This window comes from Lactuca virosa, chromosome 4, assembly GCF_052849685.1.
Source record: "Lactuca virosa cultivar CGN04683 chromosome 4, Lactuca_virosa_CGN04683_v6, whole genome shotgun sequence".
NCBI lineage: Eukaryota > Viridiplantae > Streptophyta > Magnoliopsida > Asterales > Asteraceae > Lactuca > Lactuca virosa.
In genome coordinates this window covers 76,785,126-76,796,871 of record NC_136429.1, presented here as the reverse complement: position 1 = coordinate 76,796,871, position 11,746 = coordinate 76,785,126, and the positions used below count along the sequence as shown (strand labels likewise).

The following is an 11,746-nucleotide window of genomic DNA, read 5'->3' as shown; positions in this document are numbered from 1 at the left end:
TAAGTCTATATTTTATCCACTAGAAATCAACCATAAGAGAAGCTGAAATCGGATCTAAGCAGAAGTACTCTTTGATTCTTAAAGTTTATTTGTTTTCTTTGCTTTTTAGTTGATATTAGTTGATTTAAGTTCTTCTGATCTTGCAAAATCAGTAAAAAAAAAAGCCCCAATCAAAGTTTGTTTGTTTTTAGTTTAATTAGAAGTAGTTAGATTAATTAATTGAATTTCGTTCCCTTTGATCGACACCCGAGTTACCCAAGCTATTATATAATCTGACTATCTACACTGCCTATAGATGCATAGTTAGTTAAGTTAGTTAGGTTATAAATTTAAAACAGTTAGTTACTATTATGCAAATCACCTTTCCCCCACCAGCCTCCATCTCCCAAAAACGTCCCTTGCAAACCCTGCTCCCTTGGTGTTTGTTTTTTAGCTTGAAAGTGTGTATTCTTGTGCTTATGAAGGAGGAAGAAGGTGGTATACAAGCTTGGAAGTTCAATGCAACTTAATCCAAAAGTATCTCACCCTCAAGCATCCTCAGAAGGTACAAATCTTGGAACTTGATGATTTATTTGCTAAGATCTTGTTAGTCTAGGGTTTGTGTACTTTTTTGGTCCCATAGTCTTGGTCTAGTGGAGTATGAGCTACTCTAGGTCCTTGAAGTGTAGTTTTATGTAGTATTGAGCTTATGGAGTCATAAAAATGAGAGCTTGGTCACTCTCATTAAGCCATGTATGAGATTTAGAGCCTCGGATGACTTTTGGACCTAGGGTTTGAATTTATTCCCTCTTATATGCATGAAAATGGATAAAGTCATAGACTTTATCCATTAAGACGTCCCCTTTTACCTAGATCTAAAGTTTTATGAGTTGGCTTTCTGCATTAAGGACTTAAAGTGGAGTTTTGGGTTCAAGGCTAGTACACTGATCGTACTAGGTTGGAGCCGCATAACCAAGAAGGGCCTCGCTACGCCGAGCGTAGTGACTGAGTAGATCTGTATGATTACATGTTTTCACTGGATATGTGTTAGACTTGTAGATCCGTATGATTACATGTATTTGTTGGTTATTGATTGTTATTGTATATGTCAACATGTTATGGTCTGTTGAGTTGAGGTGGTCCTGCTTTGTGTTGAAGGCCAAGATACCCGGGGCGGTCCGGATAGACTAAAGGCCTGCAAGGTGGTCCAGTCATGTCGAACGCCCGGAGAGCAGTCCAGACAGGTTGTAGGCCATGCAAGGCGATCCAGTCAGGTTAAAGGCTTATATATGCATGTTGTTATCTATTTAGTAGTGTGTGGTACTTTGGGGGAACTCACTAAGCTTTGGCTTACTGTTTGATTGTTATGATTTCAGCTACTTTAGAGGACAGGGGCATGGCGAAGGCATGATCGTACACATCCTTCAGTGATATGTTTTGGAGATTTTATGATACTCTAATTTTGGGATAATTGTACCTAATACTTGGTTTTTATGACTTGAGTTTTGATTGAAACAATGATTTTACTTTAATTGAAAAATAAAAATTTTATCGTGATTTTGGGATGTTACACTTGACGTGGATGAATGTTCTCCACGACGTAGCATTAAGTATGTCACGACGTGACAATGAGCTTGTCACAACATGAAGAGTGATGAGTCATCGGAGCGTTCACAATTCATACGTGCCAAAACAAGAGTTTATTGACCCTCACGACGTGAGGCATACATGGTCATGACGTGTCATGAGTCACATCAACGAGACACGTCGCAAAAGAGTACAATACGTGTCGAGATCGGAGTGTGTAAGATCGTCACGACGTGACACTTACGAGGTCACGACGTAATGAATGTCTGGATATAAATACGAGAGTTTTCGTGACAATTGAGAGGTTTTGGCACACATGACCGGAGATGCTACCTGGGAGTCATTTATGAGATATTATACCGAAGGAGTTGTATCACTGTATGGGAGATACGGGGACGAGTACGAGATGCATTGAGGTATCTTTTACCCCATTGATTTATGGTTTCGAAATGTAATAATTATATATATATATATATATATATATATATATATATATATATATATATATATATATATATATATATATATATATGATCCGAGTATGGGTTACGGGTATTCATGATATGGAGCTGATATGAACCTGTTGGTGAGACTAATGAGAAAATCGCATGATTAGATATCGAGTTTGGTTGATGATATAGAGCTGTTATAGGGTCCGGTTATGGTGAGGACTCGTGGAGACACCTTAAACAAAATTGAAATTTTTTTTAAAAAAAATACAAATCATAAAATCGAGCATAGTACTATATTAGAGAGAGAAAAATTGGGAAAAAAAAATTTTTGATCATTAAAATTAAATCATTAATCATAAAAAATGAATCATGGATCATAAAAATGATCCATTATTCAATTTTAATGATCAAAATTTTTATAAATACGTATTTCGCTCTTAACAAATACCTAATTTTATAAATACATATTTCACATATAAAATTTTTATATATATATATATATATATATATATATATATATATATATATATATATATATATATATATATATATATATATATATATATATATATACACGAAAAAAAAGTTTTCTATGTGGAAATATGTTTTTATATAAATATGATTTCATAAAGCAAAAAAAAATTCTAAACAAAATTCTAAAGATATATATATATATATATATATATATATATATATATATATATATATATATATATATATATATAAAGTAAATTTCAGATGAATTTGTAACAAAATTTTGAAATCTTAGCCAAAAGTGTAAATTTTTTACTAAATTTATAATAAAATTTAAAATCTGAACCAAAAGTGTAAATTTGGGATCAAATTTATAAAAAAATCTAAAATTTGGGACAAAAATATAATTTTTGAACGTTAAATGGCCTATTAACCAGGTAAAATGGTCAACATGAATATAATTTTCGGTTTTTTGGACTTAATTGACCAAACAAAAGTAATCATTAAATCGATGTTTTAAACATAATAAATTTTTAATAGATTTTTCCAAAAAAAATCAAATTGCGGTTTACACATCGCCCACATTGCTAGTGACTGAGAATCAAATTTTGACAACAAAAATTTCTAGATCCAAACAATATCAACCTATTATGCCAATGCACATAATTTAAAGAAGAAAAACATACTTAAAACGTCTATTTTCTTTTTCAATCATTACCCTGAGTTGAGAGTCTTCTTCAATGGATTGCGAAATGCACATGAGCAGTGAAAACATCAAAATTTGACAACCAATAAAATCAATATATTTTCGTTCATTTCAAATTCAATGTTGAACAGCCTACATTATTAATCAAATCAAATAAGAGACCAAATCATCTAAATATAAACTATTAATTTCAGGATCATTTCTTATATTTAATTTTACATTTATAACAAATTCCACTAGATATCAAGTTTGAAAAAATATCTTTAAATAAATATTAACTTTCCGTTATATTTATTTATTTATTTATTATTATTATTATTATTTATTTTTTGAACCGGCAAATACAAATATATAATCTACTCCTAAACTAACACTACCACCTGATACCGCTGGGCTAGAAGCCCTTTGGTTTCCGTTATATTTATTATAACAAAATCTACAAGATATCAAGTTAGAAAAAATAATTTTTTAAAAAATAAACATTAATTAGAATTATTTTTTTACATTATGATTTACCGGTTTACTCTTCAATAAAAAGTTAAAAACTATTGATTTGGAAAGGAAAAAAGCTTACCTAAAAACAAAATGTTTGTAAACTTTTTCTGTAAATAGAAAGCATAATCAATTTTGTTTTTAGTTTTAGAAAGAAAAAAAGAAAAAAGAAAACTAGCTGTTTGTATAAATAGAAAGCATAATAAATTCAATAGCCATGGCCATGAACTCAACGAAGACTCCGTTCTGCTTCTCGTTTTAGAGAGAGAAACTCAACCCTTCAAATTTCAATCAACTTCAACAACACAATTCAAAATTCAAGGAGGTTTGGGACTTAAGAAATTCATAACATTGCTGAAAACTTCATTCAGAAAACCCTAATCACGTATGTAATGCATCACAAGAAATCGGAGGTTCAGATCGGAAAAGATAGCAGCGGTGTCTCTTCCGATTTCAATCCGACCCCAACGATTCAGAATCAATCTCCTCATAAACTCTCCATTTTCGAATTGAATCAACATTCTTCTGGTTCTTCACTCTGTTCTTCGTCTTCTTTGTTATCGACACAGTCGCCTGATAATGATGTTACCACGACAACCACAAGTACCAGCCCTAATCATGAACATCACATCTTGATCGACGACGGTGATTTTGATTATGATTCACTTGCCGGGCCGACTCCTAGATCAACACCTCACAAACGGTCTGTTTTCTCCCAAACCACACCAACTTCGTTTTCAAATTCCCTAGCGAAATCACCTAACTACTCCTTTTCGTCTAAAAACCGGCGGTTTTACAACACAAAATCCACCGCCATCCACCTCCTCAACCGTCTCCGTCACCTCCGACGCCTCCGTACTCACCTCCGTTTAATCCTCTTACTATCTCTCCCGTTTTTCTACTTCTTGGTATCTCACCCTAGTCATTCCTTCTTCCTCGATTTCCTATCGGCATTCGCTTTCTCAGCTGCGTTATTATTCTCCCTCAATCTCGCCCTCCCTCGCCTCCCTTCAATCCGATTGTTTCTTGCCAGATCTTTCCCAATCAAACTCACATTATCAGACAAGGTCTCCAAATCACCATTGCCGGTGTTCTGGTCAATCGGTTCCAATTCCAAAACAAAAGGCGATCATATTCATAAATGGAATTCAGGTTGTTGGGTGCAGGCATACAACAATGGTGATGTATACGAGGGTGAGTTTCACAAAGGCAAGTGCTCTGGTTGTGGCGTTTACTACTATTACATGAGTGGGAGATACGAAGGCGATTGGGTTGATGGAAAGTACGATGGTTATGGTGTAGAGACATGGGCAAGGGGAAGCCGATATAGGGGTCAGTACAGGCAAGGATTGAGACATGGATTTGGTGTGTATAGATTCTACACCGGAGATGTTTATTCTGGTGAATGGTCAAACGGTCAAAGTCATGGATGTGGAATCCATACTTGTGAAGATGGTAGTAGATATGTCGGAGAATTCAAATGGGGTGTTAAACATGGTCTTGGCCACTACCATTTCAGGTAAGATAACAACTCCTCAAACCCTCTGATTCTATCACTTCTAGATCTTGTTTTATATCAAAATTTTGACAACCAATGACAAGATTATAGTTTCTTTTGATATTGATCACAGGAATGGGGATACTTACGCTGGAGAATACTTTGCAGATTCTCTGCATGGATTTGGAGTATACAATTTTGCAAACGGGCATAGATATGAAGGATCATGGCATGAAGGAAGAAGACAAGGGCTTGGTATGTACACTTTCAGAAATGGTGAAACCCAATCTGGGCATTGGCAAAATGGGATTCTTAATATCCCAAGTTCACATACCCCAACACAATCGCATCCATCATCACCTTCAAATGTTGCAGTCTATCATTCTAGAGTTCTTAATGCAGTCCAGGAAGCAAGAAGATCAGCAGAGAAAGCATATGATTTAGGAAAAGTGGATGAAAGAGTTAATAGGGTGGTGGCTACTGCTAATAGGTCAGCTAATGCCGCTAGAGTGGCGGCAGTGAAGGCGGTACAGAAAAACCTGCCTAACCAGAGTGATGGTGATGATCATCCTAAGATTTATCATCTGCCAAACTAACTGTTTTTTGAGACCAATTTTGTTCATGGATATATTGAGATTTTTGACTTTTTTCTTTTTTTGTTTAGTTTTGTAGATCAGTTTAGCTTTTAGGGAAAATGTTTGAAGCCTATCTTGCCATGTATGTGTATTAACAACTATACTAATGAAATCAAGATCAAAAATCTGTTTGAGATGTGGTTTAATCAATATATAGCATCATACTTTCACTAAATGTCTAATAGTATAATGCATGAAGGACGACCCTTTTTCTTACATTTAGCCCCTAAACAAGATTTAAAGAAACATAACAAAATTAAAAATTTTAGCACATACATGTCAACATACCATTCAAAACTTTAAGATTGCATTTAGCAATGTATTTTTTTAATAGAAAACAAAATTGCAATAATCTTCTGAAATGTGATAGAAAATTGAGGATTAAAGTAGATCAAGAAACATCCAAATCTAACTCTCAGTTTGTTCCCTCAGCCTACGGATGGTACTCCTGACAGTAACCGCACTAGCAGTGCTGCAAAAAAAAATTTAAAAGAAAATGTTAACACTTGTGAAATTATTAGAAGAAAATTTAAAATTTAAAAATTAAAACATCGTAAAATATCATTACTTCAAAGTGTAAGCACCCCCTGCTTTCACTTTGCCACAATCTTTGCAACCCCAGATACCAACTGCTTTCCTTTTCACTGCATACTGTAAAACAATGCCCAAAATGAATATTGCAACAAAAAAAAAAAAAAAAATTTAAGTCAAGATTTATATTAATATAATGGTCACATGAACAAAAAGATGTACCTTTCCACAGAATTCACAGAAGTATTTGCTGTGCTGACTAACTTCCATCTTCTTGATCTGTTTCCTCAAACTAGCACCATATCGGGTACCTAAGAAGTCAAATAATCAATTAAAAAAAGCATACTTGTAGAGAGGTTAATTTATCATAAATGAGCATGATTTTTGAACAAAAAGTTATGCAAAATCTCAAACTAAATCAAGTTTAGATCTTGGAGATGACTGTGTTTTTAGCCATTAAATGAAGATATAAATGTGATGAGTAAGCATTATCCATACCGTATTTGCCAACAATTCCAGCCTTCTTGGTTCTCTTAGTCTGTGAATAAGAAAAACAAATGTATCAATACATGAGCATGACAGAATACAACAAGAAAAGAGGTAGCAAAAGCAAGAACAGTAATTTTGGAAGAAAAAAAATACTAGGTAAACAGTAGAAAGAAAGAAAACTTAACAATAACACAAGTACAGATAGCCTTATAATGAGCAACAAAAGCAATTACATTACACACCTAAATAACTGGTTATAATTAGGGGTGCAATATACAAAGTTCTTTCTGTAACTTCATCAAAGCTTTATTCACATGCTTTAAAGTTTGAACTCTGAGAACAAGTTCTGAGAACAAGCTAATTCTCAAGCTAATTTGTTATATCAAATCACCTGATTCTCAAAAACACTAATGAACAGCCAAAATATGTATTCTCTAAGTTCAAAACTGATTGACATAGGAGTCGTACGATTGAAATTTTTAAATCTAAGATTTATATTAAAAACTAACCATCGTTTTAGCTAACACTCTTTGCTCTGTTTGTATTTTCAAAAAAACCTTTCAGCCCTAAAATTCAACCACTTCCAGAAACCTAACTACTGCTATTAACAACCTGAATAATCAAATATTGGCATCTTTCAAGTTTCAACAAAAAAACACTAATACATGATATTAAAAACCATATAACGAGCAATTCAAGCAATCAATACGTAAAAATGTACAAATACAACATAGTATTATACATAAATCTTAACATACAAAGAGATCTAGTATCTAAGGAGTACCATGGCTTGACGCTTGGTGAAATCGAATGAGACGGGATTCTTGAGATTGGAAGCGCCAACAAAAACCCTAGACTTTAACTCGGCCGATTGCGATATGAGAAGTTTATATGGAACGTGGACTCGGTTTTTTGGGCTTATCCTTACACTCCAAAAAATAAAGGCTTCGCCTTAACAAGAGCCCAAACTTTATAGGCCCGCATATTACATGTTATTTATTCAATTTTGAGTTCTTTAAGAATCTTCAAATTGTGAAAATGCTTATACACTTTTATATCATTTTTTCTGTACACAAGATTAATAGGTAGTAGTATGAATCCACCATTTTTACAAATATATATGTCAAGGTAACGTTTCGGTGCCAAGTTGGCACATTTCGATACTTTTATATATTTTTCTTTAGATAAAGATTAGTAACTCAGTAACACTTCTAATCAAAGATTATTTTATAGTTATAAAAATAGTAATTTTTTTAATTAAATGAGTAATTCATTTAGTGAAATCCAATCCAATAATAAAAGAAACAATATTTTTAACAAAAAAATTACCTTTTTTTGCCAAAAGTTGTTACAAGGTGCAATAGATTTAACAATTAGATTAGTGGATGCACATTTATGTACTAATATTGTCTAATTTGTGAATTGTTTATTTAACTAATTTACTCAAAATTTTCGACTTACTAAGGGGGTTTTTGGGAGTGTTTTTTAAAATAACTTATTAACTTATTGACTTTTCAAAAAGTCAATAAGTTAAAAAAGTGTTTGGTAAACACTATCTTTTTAGTATAAAAAATAACTTTTTCAAAAAACTAGGAATTCCCGGTTTTTACAAAAGGTCAATAATGGATTAAAAAGCATTCCGAAACACCCCCTAAAAATAAAGTTTACCGCAACTCAAACCAACACAACCATTTAATAAAATAAGTTAAAGTTCTTTCTTATTGACATAAGTAACCAACTAGGGATGAGCATATGGACCGGGGAACCGGCCGGAACCGGAACCGGCACCGGAACCGGCACCGGAACCGGAACCCGATGGAACCGGTCGGGCCGGGACCGGGACGTTATTTTTGTGGATTTTTGGAACCGGGAACCTGTAGGAACCGGAACCGATATAACCGGAATCGGTAGAACCGGCAAAAACCGGAACCGTATGATGCTATTTTTCGAGGACCGGTTCCAACATTTGAAGACACGACAATAACCGGTAAGAACCGGGAATCGGTAGAACCGCCGGGCCGGTTCGGTTCTTGATTTTGGCCGAAGCCGGTTCCCGGGTCGGGTCCGGTTCGGGCCGGTTCGGTCCTTTTGCTCATCCCTATAACCAACCAATTCAATGTTTATCGATTTATTATCAATTCAAACCAACTCAATATTTTATTAAAAGCTATATTATGATAATAATATATCAATATTAGTGATTATTTATATAGAAAAAATAATGAATTGTATTATATTTTGTTTTTCTAATTTTTTTAAATAACATATAATATATAGAGTTCGTCGTGTTTGGTCAAAAATTAATAAAAACCACCAATAGAATAAAGCCAAGGCGTGAACATTCATTCATCTCTATTGGTGGGAGTTGCTGGACGGCGATGAGCACTCTGTTAAGCCACATTTTTTTATATAATTTTTGGTGACCGACCAAACAAAAAGTCACATATCATTCTTGATTTCTTGGTATATTTATTTTATATACATATACATCTTTTTTGAGATAGGAAGTTTGTTACGAAATACACGTTGACACCCTTTCTAATATAGAATTGCTGATCGTTTTAGAGTATATTTGTAAGATTATTTATAACATTATGAAACATGGTTACGTTACATGCTCAATATAACATTTTAGACATAACATGAACTTGGATCATAATCTTTCATTCATGACAATTAACAAATCAAAATATAACAGATTCAAGGAGAAGGTAGTACTCATTCACATCACAAACGTTCAAATACACAACTGACGTCATCATAGTCACAAGTCATGTGTTCAAACTTCAAATTCAGATCTTCCAAATCTAATATATCTTTGTTACAAGCCATCATATGGTAGCAAGAAAGCTAATATATATCCACACTTATAAAGATACTGACTTCTTTACAGTTAGCAATCACACACACACAGGGACAAATTCTACAAACTGTACTCAACTAGAATGTGCGTCTTCATCAAATATGAAGATCAGAAGGAGAATGGTTTTGCATACACATCGAAAGGCTCACATGAAGTCAATTGTGGTTCCTGAGTGAACCCACGATTACTTGACAGCATATCATGCACAGAATTCGCAGAACCAAACCCTCTTGATGCATTACGGATGGTGTTACGCATTGAACTTAACAAGCTTCCATAAGTAGACGCGTTTCCATGTTCTATAGCTTCTATAAAACAGAACGTCATCGCTCCTGTTGATGTGATTTTTGATAACGCCTGCATATCAAGACTTGTTATGAATATCATTAAATTCAATCAAAATATGAGAATTTGGTTAGACTTACCGATGTATCAGCAGATGTTTGATCATCGTCACATCCGCTGATCGAAATGACTTCGCCTCCATTACTACCCTTATATATGCCTGGTGCTGTAGGACGATGATCCTCCCATTCGTAATGCCCAGAACTATGACACCAAGAAACAGCACAAATTGTTAGACACAGAGCTTGATTTCGATCGTAACATTACGATAAAATCAGTCGCCTCACCTGTTCATTCTGCAGAGGAATGGGAGATCTAGAACAGTCCCACTATGGCAAGAATCGATGATTGCATGAAGTTTGGCTCCCAGAGGAAGAGGTCTGACGATTGTTGCGTTGATTTCGTCGTCAATGATCATACCTTCTGTTTCAAAATCCAAGGGGCACAAGGTTTCGTCATACCCATCAAGCTCGTCGCCGTTGAGGTTCCTCTGCCGTGAACCGTGGCCGGAAAAGTGAAAGACGAGAGAGTCTCCTGGTTGACATCCTTCGATTAGCCAAGAGAGTGCAGTCCTCATGTTACGTGCTGTTGGGATCCTGCTAGAGTCTGTTTCTTCTTCTGCAATTTTATAGCAGGTGTATATGAGGAAAAAATTGGCCTACTGCCATCCCAAGCATAAATTAGGGTTCATACCAGTGAGCATACGAATAGAAGATTCGGGAAACTGAAATGTCTTGATCAGAAGGTATTTCATGTATTTAGCATCATTAAGGCATCCTTTAAGTTCGTGACTAGTGTTCTTATACGATACGCCGACGATCACCGCCTTCTTCCTACCATATACGGACGGCGGGGAATAGCTCAAATGCGACGGTGAAGGCATATGTGGCACTAGACCAGGATACGCTGTAACAGCGGAAGGAGATGACGGAGCATTGTTGTAAGGCGAAGGAACATGCGCCGCTAGACCCGGAAACGGAGAAACGCCGTAAGGATACGGCGGAGCATTAGTGTAAGGCGATGGTGAAGGCGCATACCCCGTCACATCAGCAAACGGAGAAGGGCGAAGAGAGGGTACAACGGTGTCAGCGATTTTAGTAACGGTTTGGCATACAGAACATCTTATCGATCTGGCTCCCTCCGGTAGATTCAACGTTGTACGGCAGTTAGGACAGTCCACGAGCATAGACATTGCTTGAATTTTAGGGATTCGATCATAAAGGAAATTGGGGAGATTTTGATTCTGCATTAGTGTGCTACTGTGCTTCGAATTCGATTATATATTATGCGTCGCTTTCAGAAACCGCGTTGAGCAAATTTTCCGATCAGTGACGCAGGTCGCCGTGGCGTGATGGGCGATCAAGTTATAATTCGACTTGAGCTTTTAGTCAACCCCTTGTAATTTAAAACGTTACACATTAGTCCCTCCGTAAATTTTATATAGTCGATTTGTCCAAGAAAATCAATATTTTAATAAACATTTAAAACTCATCACGTTTTTTGCAAATAAGTTCCTGATATTGTATAAAATTAAAATTTTCTGAAATTTTTCTTATTGTAATTCAAGCATGTTATATTTTTAGAAAAAATTACAATTTATATTCGAGTATATGCTTTTTTATATACTAATTAGGGGATGTTTGGGATTAAGTTTTAGAAAAAGCTTATTTACTTATAGGATTTTCAAAAAATTAA

General features: G+C 34.8%; 3 protein-coding genes across 3 annotated transcripts; 1 reads left to right on the top strand and 2 right to left on the bottom strand.

Annotated features, from left to right (window-relative positions):
- The first annotated feature begins 3,920 nt into the window (after positions 1-3,920).
- LOC145105587 (uncharacterized) lies at positions 3,921-5,959 on the top strand. The gene is made up of 2 exons (XM_079042671.1): positions 3,921-5,209; positions 5,322-5,959. The coding sequence occupies exons 1-2, from the start codon at positions 4,083-4,085 to the stop codon at positions 5,782-5,784; spliced, it is 1,590 nt and encodes a 529-aa protein (XP_078898797.1). The 5' UTR covers positions 3,921-4,082; the 3' UTR covers positions 5,785-5,959.
- Positions 5,960-6,059: 100 nt separating this feature from the next.
- On the bottom strand, positions 6,060-7,761 carry LOC145105588 (large ribosomal subunit protein eL43). The gene is made up of 5 exons (XM_079042673.1): positions 7,628-7,761; positions 6,853-6,892; positions 6,577-6,665; positions 6,392-6,474; positions 6,060-6,295 (listed from the first exon to the last, which is right to left on the bottom strand). Exons 1-5 carry the CDS (start codon positions 7,628-7,630, stop codon positions 6,232-6,234), a joined length of 279 nt encoding a protein of 92 aa, XP_078898799.1. The 5' UTR covers positions 7,631-7,761; the 3' UTR covers positions 6,060-6,231.
- A 1,781-nt stretch (positions 7,762-9,542) lies between these two features.
- Positions 9,543-11,400, bottom strand: LOC145105586 (metacaspase-1-like). The gene is made up of 4 exons (XM_079042670.1): positions 10,745-11,400; positions 10,339-10,669; positions 10,132-10,255; positions 9,543-10,063 (listed from the first exon to the last, which is right to left on the bottom strand). Exons 1-4 carry the CDS (start codon positions 11,298-11,300, stop codon positions 9,815-9,817), a joined length of 1,260 nt encoding a protein of 419 aa, XP_078898796.1. The 5' UTR covers positions 11,301-11,400; the 3' UTR covers positions 9,543-9,814.
- Between the last annotated feature and the right edge of the window lie 346 nt (positions 11,401-11,746).